Consider the following 13,306-nt stretch of genomic DNA (forward strand, 5'->3'; position numbering starts at 1 on the left):
TGCCCGAAGACAGCTGGGATAGGCTCCAGCACCCCCCCCCCCCCCCCCCCGGGACCCCTGTGAGAATAAGGAAATGGATGGAACTTTAGAATTAAAAATGGTTACTTTAATGAACATATTGATTCTCAAATAACTTAAAAATTGTCATTTTAGTAATTTGTTCCCATTTTGGCTCTGAATGTGGAGATGGGATTCGACCGCTGTTCAGTGCAGAGGGAGTGGGGGGACAGAAAAGGGCAAATCCTAACCTATACTTTCCCTTATCACCTTGAACAGAAAGTTGTTATGTAGCGGTTTTTCAAAATAATCAGAAAATATGAATACTGTAATATATAGTTGCTTACTTGACTGATTTTAGCGTGTTTAATAATCGTTGGAGAATTTTAAAGTGGACTTTGCATAATTCCATTTTATGTGTGCGACCCTCAAACAAAAAAGCTTGGACACTCCCTCTCAAAATCTATTATATTTATGAAAGAAATTCACCTGTTCACAAATCAAGAGGCAGCTGTATATTACTGCCTTTAGTAGGAGGGGAAAAAATGTTTTATTCACTCATTACGACAGATACAAATCAACTTTCTGCAAGCACAGACGTGTTCACGTGACAGCACTCCAATTGACGTGCTTGAACGCGGTGCTTCCGACCCCTCTCGGCCGTGTTGGTCTTATCGCGAGATCGCCGCCCGGTCACGAAGTCAACGCAGAGCAACATGGCGGAAGGTATGAGATTGGGTTTTTTAGGGGTCTTGTCTGTCCACTCCCTTTTATTTGCGTAGGCGTGTTACGATATATGGCTTGGCCAACTTGCTCGTACCGATTTCATGTATATTTCCTTTCGAAACAACACGACACATTGTTATTGCCCTGTTCAGTTTGCAAGTGAGCAAGCTTTTTATCAGTCGCTCTCGATGTTGCTAGCAGTTTATTTTGTCGCTTCTATTCAACTGAACGAGCAAAGACTGACAGTCGCCTATAGTGCTGCAACCGATGACTAATGTGCTTGTGCAAAACATTCGTTACGAAGTTTTAATTAAGTGACAAGCAAAACCGATCGTCGCTGTTAGAAAATAAAGACCATGTGCTGCTGAATTGAGTAGAGTGACATATTTTGGACGCACATATATGCACGTATAGCACCTATTCTCTTCCTTTTCAATAAATAGGAGCACTGAATTCTGTTGAGCTACTTAATGTCATTTCCTCCCTATCAGGTGTTTGTGCTGCCTTTACAAATGTCATGCCCATGACCACCAACAGAAGGAAAATGCTGCTGCTGTCAACAACTTAAAAAAGTCACCTACCAAGAGTGCGAACAGTTGTGATAAAGCAGGGTCGATGATGTCGCCTTAACTGTATATGTGCATTTAAATGACTAGGCTTTCTTGTATTAAGTCAGTTTAAGACCGCTTCTTTGTACTGATAACTATTTATCACGCAGTTTTCTGTTTCAGTTCGACGAAATTTAGTTTTTTACATGCTTTGAAATTTTTACGAGCACAGTTTTTGTCGCCCCTACTATGCATGGTACGGCTTGCAATGACATTATTTCCATATTGTATACAACTAAAGTCTACAAAATACAATGGCCTGTGTTTTACCGGAGCTGCGTCGTGGTTATTTAATTTTCAGATGCTGCTCCAGTATAGCACCCTTCTTATGTGGGGCTTACCACATGCTTTTTTTTCCAAAGCGACTCTTTTGGTGTCACATGACTTGCAGCATTGCCACTTACAGTTTACAAGGCAGGACAAAGTAACTAGCCTCCTCAGCACTTTTATCCTCTTTACAAATAGTTTAGTGCTTTAAAGGAAGGAAATGGGCCCCAGTGGAACTTGGTGGACTTGGCTGAGTCATGATTTAGAGTTTCAACATCAGAAGCTATCGAGAAAGTCACACCAAAAGGAAGCACATTTATACGCACCACTTGATACTTCTCTAATCTCTTTTTTAATGCAACAAATGTCCTGCAGCAACAAATAACCGCAGAATGCCATCATAGACCACAACATTGTGTGCGCTTGCACAATCAAATGCTTGGTCTTCTCGAAAAATTTGGATTTCACAAAACATTGGATCTCACTTTGTGCCGGTGTAACTAATGAATGACTGTACTGTATGTCATTGCTTTGGAATACTGCAAATGAAACTATTCTGTGCTTTGGAAGAACAGTATAGTGTCTTTTCTCCCATTCTATTTCGTTCATCAATGATTAAACTGTATGTGTATGGTGGCTTTTTGCAATTTTGTGAGACTGTGTTGCCTTAGGGCGGCCCGGTAGTCCAGTGGTTAGCACGTCGGCTTCACAGTGCAGAGGTTCCGGGTTCAATTCCAGCTCCGGCCTCCCTGTGTGGAGTTTGCATGTTCTCCCCGGGCCTGTGTGGGTTTTCTCCGGGTGCTCCGGTTTCCTCCCACGTTCCAAAAACATGCATGGCAGGCTGATTGAACACTCTAAATTGTCCCTAGGTGTGAGTGTGCGCGTGCATGGTTGTTCGTCTCTGTGTGCCCTGCGATTGGCTGGCAACTGGTTCAGGGTGTCCCCCGCCTACTGCCCGAAGATGGCTGGGATAGGCTCCAGCACCCCCCGCGACCCTAGTGAGGATTAAGCGGTTCGGAAAATGGATGGATGGATGGATGGATGATTAAACTAAACAGGCTTTTGTATTCATGCAAATTTGTTTGTCCTCTGTCTGCATGATATCAATGTGGCGCAGAGGAGGTGGCCAAGCTGCAGAAACATCTGGCCCTGCTGAGGCAGGAGTACGTGAAGATGCAGCAGAAGCTGGCTGACACAGAGAGACGCTGCGCTGTCCTTGCTGCTCAAGTGTCTGTCCAAGGCCCCACCACGCCAGCATCTGCGGACACCTTTATTAGCCGTCTTCTGGACATTGTGTCAGACCTGTATCAGCAGGAACAATACAGGTGGGCACATTGATTTGCTGAAGCAAATGCTATTATGCTTTCTTTCTTTATTTTTTCTTATCCAGCTTGTTCTGTGGTTTTCTGACTTTGTTTGTGATTGTTACCTACAATTACATTTTTGTATTCAAGTATTTTCAAGGGTGTTTGTGTTGTTCCTGCAGTGATTTGAAAGTGAAAATCGCGGGGAATCAACTCAATGCCCACAAGTTTATTCTAGCTGCACGCAGCGATGTCTGGAGTCTGACCAATATGGCCACCACCTCTGAATTGGACTTGTCTGGTAAGTGACTGTGATATTGCTGAACTGTGATAAAGGCAGTGAACCTCTACCTGTTGGCTGAGGGCCGGAGTGTGGGGGGGTCTTAAGATATTTGCTCTTTCTGTAACAAAACACAAAAAGCACAAAAAAACGGTGTAGGTAAGAGCCACAAAATGGTGCCAAAGTCAGAAGGTAATAATTAGTTCAAAGCTAAACAAAATGACAGTGGCCTCATTACTGATAGACAATTGGAATTTGTACAGATCGCATATGGAATATACACTTCTGGTGCATTAAAAAAAAAAAAATCTCCTTTAGGCCATTTATTGTTATTCATAGCAGGGCTCATCACCATACCGTCCGCAAATAGTAATAGGAATATTGTGTAGCTATGACCCCGCCATTTAATCTACCATCTCTTTGGTTGTGCAAGATGCTTAAATGAAAATAGTGGATGACTAACATTTACTTTGAAGTGCAGAAATACAGCGTGTCCGTGTCATCTTCCAACAGGGCTTAAAGTAGTAGCTCCTAGCTGAAGTAATTTGTTGGATCCAGCGGAAGTTAGAATACTGTTCTGAGAATTCTAACTGGTCTCTTTCTGCCCAACGCTTCATAACATGTCTGCAGACTGCAAACCTGAGGTTGCTCTGGCAATGTTGCGCTGGGCATACACCGACAACTTGGAGCTCAGTGAAGATGATGCATTTCTCATTGACTTGATGAAGCTGGCCAACCGCTTTCAGCTTCTGTTGCTCAGAGAAAGGTCAGCCTGGCACAAATACAGAGGGTCTTCGGTTTACAACATTTCAAGGTTCTGAATGGCGTGCAATGAACTAGTTTGCTCAGTGGGACTTGAATATAAATGGGTCAACTGGCAATCGAAGGCATGCTCAGTTACTGTTGTGCTTTTTAATTGGTTTTATATTGATGGACTCTTTTTCAAATAAATATTTACTATAATTATAACTACTGCAAAAAATCATTCAGATTACATTGCTGCCATATGTAACCAACATTACTCTGTCATGAATTGTGGTTACTGCTCACCCTAAATGGCCCCCACACCCCACAATACAGCACACCTCTTGTGGGATTTGGTGGCCATTTGAAGCAAAATAACAAACACAAAGCCAGTGATATTTATGCAGTGTGAGGAAAAAGCACCAAGTTCTGAACCTTACATGGCAGTGCCAAGACTGTTCGGAAGCTGAAAATGGTGCAACCCAAAGTTATTTTTCCTTGAAACAAATCATAAACTGAATTGTTCTCTACAAGTTCACAGACAAACGAGATGTATCCCACCGATCATCCACCCGGACAGTTAAGTTTAGAGTCTTCAATTAACAGAACACGTATGGATTTGAATGTGTGACAAGGAAGACAGTGTAGCAGAATAAAACCCACGCTTGAGTGTACAGGTGGACCTTGTGTCATGGTCAATGACAATATTGGACATACCAAGCTGACGCTACATTGTTTGCTGTCCGTGGGGTTAGGTGTGAAAAAGGCGTCATGTCCTCAGTGAACGTCAGGAACTGCATTCGCTTCTATCAAACAGCCGAGGAGCTAAACGCCACAACTCTGATGAACTACTGTGGGGAGATCATAGCCAGTCACTGGGTGAGTTCTTTTCATATCCGGGAGAGTTCCTGACCTCAGGCTAAATCATAATTCTCTCTCTGTCCTCAGAAATATGTGTTGTTAAAACTTTCATCGTATTCGCTCTTTCTCTAACATGCTCTCTATATTTTATGAATCTGCTTGATCTTTTTGAAATGTTGCATTCTTATTGTTGCAGCAGTCTAAATGAATTGTGGCTTCTGATTAATGTCTTTGTCTTTCTACTTAGGATGACCTCAGGAAAGAAGATTTCAGCACCATGAGCGCCCAACTATTGTACAAGATGATCAAGTCTAAAACGGACTATCCTCTCCACAAAGCCATCAAAGTTGAGCGAGAGGATGTGGTTTTCCTCTATCTCATTGAGATGGACTCTCAGGTCCGTTGTCATCTCTACAATCTTAATAACTCCTGACTTTGGTGAGCTGTGCTGTAACTGGCACAGCAGAATAAACATTTTTCATTGAGATTTAAACGGTTTCATTTGTAGCTGTTGTTGTTGTTGTTAGTTGCCAGGCAAGCTGAATGAACCGGACAACAATGGCGATCTGGCTCTAGACTTGGCACTGTGCCGAAAATTGGAAAGCATTGCCACCACTTTAGTGAACAACAAAGCAGATGTGGATATGGTGGACCAGAGTGGATGGAGTCTTCTACATAAAGCGATCCAAAGAGGTGTGAAGTTACTACGTAACGCTCCGGCGCTTTATTTAATTCAATCTTTGTCTCAACTGTCTATTGTTATGAACAGTGAAGACTCTGCACTCGTTGCCACTGCATTCCAAATAGCGATCATGTAAGCTTTCCTTGTCCTCCTCCATCACAGTCATCCTCTTCTTTCAGGTGACGAATTTGCCTCCGTCTTCCTAATTCGCCACTCAGCTCAGGTCAACGCCGCCACTGTGGGAGCGGTGGAAACCCCTCTTCACCTCGTTTGTTCTTTTAGCCCCAAGAAACACTCAGTAGAAGTCATGAGTGGCATGGCGCGGATTGCAGAAGCTCTGCTCAAAGCTGGAGCCAATCCCAACATGCAAAACAGCAAGGGCAGGTTGGTCCCATTTTTTTTAATGAACCTAGCATCGGGAAAATATTCTTGCACAAGACTATGAAGGTTGTTCCACTTTGATTTGTTTGGTTTGTTAGAACTCCCTTGCATGAAGCTGTATCTTCGGGCAATGAGCCAGTGTTCAACCAGCTACTTCAATGCAGGCAGTGAGTTACTCTATGCTTACCTGTTGAATATATCGCTTGAGTTTCACTTTTGATGAGAAGCTGTCTTACTATTCTACTTACTACATCTGGTTAGGCTTGACCTGGAACTTAAAGACCACGAGGGCAGCACAGCTTTGTGGTTGGCTCTGCAGTATATCACAGTGTCTTCAGACACCTCTGTAAATCCATTCGAGGATGATGCCCCGGTTGTGAACGGCACCTCATTTGATGAGAACAGTTTTGCGGCACAATTAATCCAGAGAGGGAGCAATGCCGACGCACCTGACGCATCAACGGGTGTGGATTCATTTTCTCTTTTTGTCGTGGTTTGTCTTAATGGAAGTGTACTATTTTCATGCACATTTTAATCTCATTTCTCTTTTTGTTTCTGCAGGAAACTGCCTAATGCAGAGAGCAGCGTGTGCAGCCAATGAGGCAGCTGCTCTTTTCTTAGCCTCTCATGGGGCACAAGTCAACCATGTTAACAAATGGGTGCGTTGATGAAAGGAATCCCCATATAATAAACAATTTCAACAAAACAGGAAAAATTGGGGCTTTGTAGATTGTCAATAAATATACTGTATCATGTCGTGTCCTGGAAAATATTAAAAAGCAACAAGACCTTTATCCAATATCATCAAATTCAAGACAGTAATCTGGCAAATTTATCACAAAGTCCCCAAACATTAGCTGTTTAACGTTTTAAAGAAAACAAATGCATTTTTAAAAAACTGTTTCTCTGTAAGGCTGGACCCTATGGTAAAAAAAAAAAAGATATATATATACAGTGTATATGTGTGTGTGTGTATATATATATATATAATCTGATTTCAACGATCACAATGTTTTCTTGAGGTTTTTGAAACTGACACTGAAAGCGTATTTCAGAAAACCGAAAACAAACTAAAAAGTACTTCAACATTTAGTTCACAATTGAAGTATTGTAAATCAACAATTGTCACACATTACAACAATTGCTGAATTGAAAAGTCAAAGAAGAGGCTCCAAAGAAGGTCACATTCGAATATCGAAGAGCTGCACATAGCGTTGTGACAATCGTTATAAACAAGTGTTTAATATTTTTGTGTTTTACAGAAAAAACCGAAATCAAAACTGAAACAGATTGAGACAAGTATCCACTTGTTCCCTACATACTTGGTCATTCGAATATTATGGATTGTCTCCAATTTCAGGGGGAAAGCCCTCTTCACACTGCTTGTCGTTTTGGCCTTGCAAGCCTGACAGCAGAGCTGCTCCAGCAGGGCGCAAATCCCAACCTGCAGACCTTGAAGCCTCTGCCGGATGACACCTTTGGTGTGGCTACACAGACCCCCCTTCACATGGCCATCGCTCACAACCATCCAGATGTGGTCTCTGTCATCCTAGAGCAAAAAGGTCAGAAATTTTGTCTACTTCAATTCAATCATACTGTAGGTTGAGACTAAGATGAACATATTACAGTGGATTCATTTTTTTTTATCCTCCTCCTTTGTGTTGCAGAAAATGCACTTCATGCCTCCAATAATTTCCAGATCATTCCCGACTTCAGTCTCAAAGATTCTGTGGACCAGACAGTTTTGGGCTTGGCCCTCTGGACAGGTATAATTGAACAATCTTATGCAGTTATTTATTAAAGCAACTACAGGGTGTCCTCACTTTTACGATGGTACAAACACGCAGTGTCGATGTTCTGAATGGCGTGCAACAAACTAATTCACGCACATCACCACGAGGTACACAAAAGCACGCTCGGGTACTTCGAGTTTCTCAATTTTCTTTTTTTTGTAACGGCCTTGGAAGCACTTTTCTTGCAAATATTATTCTGAAGAAAACCGAGGACCTCCCACCTATTTACATTTCATATCTGTACCTGCATGGAGATGTCTTAAACTGGCCAATCTGCTCCTGTCAGGTATGCACACCATAGCAGCTCAACTTCTGGGCTCAGGAGCGTCTATAAATGACACCATGTCCAATGGACAAACCTTACTCCACATGGCCATCCAAAGGCAGGACAGCAAGAGCGCCCTGTTCCTTCTTGAGCACCAGGCAGACATCAATGTTAGGTAACTCATCTGTCATGAAATGTTTGGGATGCATTTGCCTTAATGTCATTTTCATTCGACTTCAGGATAGTTTTTATTAGACAACTAACAACAAATAAATGATAGTCTGATGATCAAAGATTTCCATGACCAGACAGATGTAGCAGTTTCTTTCTTTATATCGTAGTTTTTATTTTGACCATTTAATCAATTACCGTAAATGATGATTGTAGACAGATCTAAAATACATTTTTGGACATTATTTTCTTTCTTGTGTCACTGTTAGGACCCAGGAGGGACAAACAGCGCTGCAGTTGGCCATCAGTAATCAGCTGCCATTAGTAGTGGATGCTATTTGTACAAGAGGAGCTGACATGTCTGTGGTGGATGACAAAGGGGACCCTCCCTTATGGCTTGCTCTGGAGAATGGCCTGGAGGATATTGCATCCACGCTGGTGAGAAAGATTAGAATTTTATTTCCACTGGCACTGAAAAGTGAATGTAGAGTCAGATTTCATGCAGATGAACTTGCGTTTGAATAGTTGAATTGAACAAGAGATGGCTACACGAACAAAACCACGTTTTTAACTCATTCAGTACCAGCCAATTCTGGACCAAGTCTGAAAAGACGTTTAAAAACGTCGTTGGGAGTGAATGAGTTAATTGTAATATCTGCCTTTTCGTTTTTCCCCAAGGTTCGCCATGGCTGTGATGCAACATGTTGGAGCAAAGGCCCTTCTGGCTGCCAACAGACCCTCTTGCACAGAGCCGTTGATGAGAACAATGAAATCACGGCTTGCTTTCTGATCCGCAGGTTTGAAACCACATTACCTTCATTCAGTGTTTGGGAAATTTAAGTATGTACACATTTTTATGCCATCATTGACTATTCTTGAATACAGACAAACCATGAATGTTGAGGTCTCAATAAACTTTGCTGTTAAATATAATTACCAAATCAAATTAGAAATATTTTATTGTACATTTCTGGAACTGGTTTAACGTGTATTGTTATTATTATTATTCCAATTGGTAGGTCAAATTCTATTTTACACAAAATTGTTCAAATTTCTGGCCTTCCTATGTGGAGTTTGCACGTTTTCCACGTGCACAGTAGCTTAATTGAAGACTTGAAATTACCCATTATTGTGACTGTGAGTGTATCTGTTCTTTGTGTGCCCTGCTATTGACTGGCGACTAAGTGCAGACTCTACCTTGCCTTCTGTCAAAAGTCTGGCAGGGATAAACTCCACCTCATCCATGACCTTAATGGAAAATGGATTGATGGATTGCACAAGTGTGCCCCATTCCCCCCCTCAATACACATCATATCTTTGTTCGGTGCAGTGGTTGCGATGTGAACAGCCCAAGGCGGCCAGGCCCAAATGGTGAAGGAGAAGAAGAAGCCAGAGATGGGCAAATGCCTCTTCACCTAGCAAGCAGCTGGGGCCTGGAAGAGGTGGTGCAGTGCCTTCTAGAGTTTGGAGCTAGTGTTAATCCACAGGTCAGTCTCATTCTAGCTCCATCAACTTTGGCCTGAGGAAAACTTGTTCACAAACGAATGCATTCTAACACATGTTCTCTCATCTCTTTGCAGGATGCAGAGGGGAGAACTCCTATCCATGCTGCCATTAGCAACCAGCACAACGTTATCATACAACTCCTGATTTCCCATCCGGACATCCGTCTTAACATACGTGACCGCCAAGGAATGACACCCTTTGCCTGTGCCATGACGCACAAGAACAACAAAGCAGCAGAAGCAATCCTCAAAAGGGAGCCAGGTGCTGCCGAACAGGTAGGAATGAAAACGGCAGAACAAACCCCAACTTTTCATCACTCATGACCTCTCACATTTGCATCTCTCCAGGTTGACAATAAAGGGCGTAATTTCCTTCACGTGGGTGTGCAAAATTCAGATATCGAAAGTGTTCTGTTCCTCATTAGTGTGCAAGCTAATGTGAACTCCAGGGTTCAGGATGCCGCTAAACTCACCCCTCTCCACTTGGCTGTGCAAGCTGGATCTGAGATCATTGTTCGAAACTTGGTATAGCCTCTACATAGTTTTTTTTAAATTTTCATTCATTTTGCCATGTCATATTTTTGTGATATTGAATCCTTTTTTTATTGAGCTTTTTTCCCTGTGTCACTCACCAGCTGCTTGCCGGAGCCAAAGTAAACGAATTGACCAAACACCGGCAAACCGCCCTGCATTTGGCTGCTCAACAGGATTTGGCCACCATTTGCTCTGTGCTTTTGGAGAATGGCATTGACTTTGCTGCTGAGGATGAGAATGGCAATAATGGTAAATTTCATTTTTGAAATTCACTTCAGATTTACCGGTAATTGATCTGCCCTTCAGAGATGCCAAATGTTCTATTTTGGCCATATTTCGTTATGGGCAATTGCCATGTCTTCCGCCGTTACGGGGAAGTCGAAAATGTTCAGGAGATGACAAGACAACAATCACAGTCGTTTAATTTATTCGCTACCCTCCCAGTATGACACTGTCTCCAGTTTGGGACTTGTACAACACAGCCAGCTTCCAATATGAGCCAAAAAGGAGCAGGCGTAGACTATTTGGCGTAGCTGATTAATAAGTGCATGGACTTCTTCACAGCTGTTGAACCAAGAAAGCAAAACAAGTTGTATTGAAATCCCCACCCACCTAAATGACTGCCGATTTTCCTGCATTTTTTTCCCCATTAATGTCGAAGACGTTTAAACATGTAAATGTTTATCTGCGGGGGTTTTTTCTTTTGCCTTCTCGTGAAGGTGGGAGTCGACTGTAGATTTTTGTCGTTTGTTACAATTGATATATTGCTCCATCTGATCAAATTAGTGATTAATTTAATTTGTTAATTATTTTTTGCTCCAGTTACACTTCAAAAACTTTGTCTTCCTGTGATAATTCCCAGCTCTTCACCTGGCAGTGATGCATGGCCGCCTTAACAATATCAGATCACTTCTCACAGAGTCCAACATTGATGCCGAGGCCTTTAATCTCAGGTACATTTAACCTTCTGGATATTTTTAATGCAACCGAAAGATATTTGCAAGTAATTGAATTCATATTTCATTGTATCCATATATAATTCAGGGGCCAGTCACCAATGCACGTTTTAGGCCACTATGGTAAAGAAAACGCTGCTGCCATTTTTGAGTTGTTCCTGGAGTGTATGCCTGAATATCCTTTGGACAAGCCAGATAATGAAGGGAACACAGGTACATCAACCTTAGATTATTTCTTGTTCTTTGGTTACCAACTCCATATTTGTGATGAGATAAATGACACTGATGTTTTTATCTGCAGTATTGCTCCTGGCCTATATGAAAGGGAACGCTAACTTGTGCCGTGCCATTGTGAGGGCTGGTGCTCGCCTGGGCATCAATAATAATCAGGGGATTAACATTTTCAACTACCAAGTAGCAACAAAACAGTTGCTTTTCCGCCTTCTTGGTAAGTGTATACTTTTTATTTATTTTTTTGTGGCCCATAGTTTGTATAACCTCAGACATTTTTAATTCATTGCCGGGTGCTTTTTTTTCAAGTAAATCAATGCCTTACCTAAAAAAAAGACAACCCCGTTTTCCCCTCATGAAAAATGTACGTTGCCACTAGGTAACTGTAATTACCTACATGACACAGTTAGCTACCGGAGCTCCGCTTTGACGGTCAATTCAACAGAAAGGAAAACAAAACATAATACCCAGTATCATGCCATGCATATCATCTTTTCAATGAATGCATTTGGTTTTCTCCCATTGTTGATTTGCCAAGAAGCACATGGGGTATTGGTTTAAAAAAAAAAAAAGAGAGAGAAATTAAATGAGCCATTATTCTAATTAAAACAAGATTGAAAAGACACTAATCATTTAAGACTAAACAGGGAATCCTCGGTTTCCGATTGAGTTCCGCTCCTACTGCAGCTCCGTAGCCAGTAAACTAATGAACGCTCCCGCGTAGTAAAGCAAAAATTACAGAAAATATTCGTATGAAAAACATTTCTTGGCCATGAATACAACAATCAAATGGGGGGGGGGGGGGGGTATTTTCTTTAAACTTTTGGAAGTGCACAGTGAGATTATCTATTTTGTTTACAAAGAAAAAGCATTAAAAAAATTCCCATACCCCTGGTGCAACACTAAAACATATTACCAACTTGTATTTCTATTTTGATTTTTTGTTTTAGATATGCTGTCCAAAGAGCCCCCTTGGTGTGATGGTTCCAACTGCTACGAGTGTGTTGCCAAGTTTGGAGTTACAACAAGGAAACATCACTGGTTAGTATCATGACCTTTCTACAGTATTTTGAGTCATTGTTTTGTCGTCATGGTGTGCCACACTTGATTTTAAATCCTGTCTCTCCAGCCGTCACTGTGGGCGCCTCTTGTGCCACAAGTGCTCTATAAAGGAGATCCCCATCATCAAGTTTGATTTGAACAAGCCGGTGAGGGTGTGTGACATCTGCTTTGATGTACTAACTCTGGGTGGAGTGTCCTAATGCACTGGCCTGGATTTTCCCTGGATGGCAATGGTCGCCACGCCGGGGCCCAACTTAGCAGTTACTGGGTACATCATAAAGGACATCAGTAGCAGTACGTACTAAAAAGAGTATTCTGACCAATTCTGGACCATTGTCTTTCTACTATGCCAGTCTTGTGAAAAGCATTCATGTTTTAATGGAACGTTTATTCATTTTGTTGTTGATCAAAGTGTCAAAAGATATCAATGAATAGAAGGCAGTTTAGCCACTGCTGGACTGAGGTAACTTAAGCTCACTGTTGGCAATGATTCGCTTGTTTTCTAAACAAATGGTTTCTTCTTTCGGTCATTGCAATTCAAGGATAAACATCTTAATTACCGAAGCAGTGTTGGTAAGATGTTTATCTGTGGTGAATTATTTCACTCTCTGCAGCTCATGCTAAGGCACCTACCCAGAGAGAAATGTTTAATGCAACATGAATAATACGCTCACGCCATCAAAATGCTGTGCAACCTGTAAAAGAAAATCAAAATCATAAGGTTGTTATGAATTGAACTCTTCCTCTTGTGACTGTGTACTGTTTTCCCTGGATAAATTATTAAATCAAATACACTTTGCAAGACTCTGAAGCATAACATGGACAGTTCCATTTCACGTGTGGTTGGGGGCGGGGGGCACAACTGCCCACAAATATGAAATTGTTGATGAACGGGATGCTTGAACCATTGATACATTTGGTCTGTATAAGTACTGACAA

At 41.8% G+C, this 13,306-nt stretch overlaps 1 protein-coding gene across 1 annotated transcript; it reads left to right on the forward strand.

Annotated features, from left to right (window-relative positions):
* The first annotated feature begins 635 nt into the window (after positions 1–635).
* Positions 636–13,171, forward strand: ankfy1 (ankyrin repeat and FYVE domain containing 1). Its single transcript, XM_086130460.1, has 25 exons — positions 636–723; positions 2,716–2,923; positions 3,085–3,203; positions 3,813–3,948; positions 4,682–4,805; positions 5,035–5,184; positions 5,315–5,480; positions 5,649–5,853; positions 5,949–6,017; positions 6,112–6,314; positions 6,412–6,509; positions 7,211–7,412; positions 7,518–7,616; positions 7,930–8,083; positions 8,349–8,517; positions 8,758–8,876; positions 9,410–9,566; positions 9,660–9,860; positions 9,933–10,109; positions 10,220–10,367; positions 10,981–11,071; positions 11,163–11,287; positions 11,376–11,522; positions 12,256–12,346; positions 12,435–13,171. The coding sequence occupies exons 1-25, from the start codon at positions 714–716 to the stop codon at positions 12,565–12,567; spliced, it is 3,501 nt and encodes a 1,166-aa protein (XP_085986586.1). The 5' UTR covers positions 636–713; the 3' UTR covers positions 12,568–13,171.
* The last annotated feature ends 135 nt before the right edge of the window (positions 13,172–13,306 follow it).

The sequence above is a fragment of the Hippocampus guttulatus genome, chromosome 15 (assembly GCF_054856545.1).
Source record: "Hippocampus guttulatus isolate MCC_2025c chromosome 15, RoL_Hgut_1.0, whole genome shotgun sequence".
NCBI lineage: Eukaryota > Metazoa > Chordata > Actinopteri > Syngnathiformes > Syngnathidae > Hippocampus > Hippocampus guttulatus.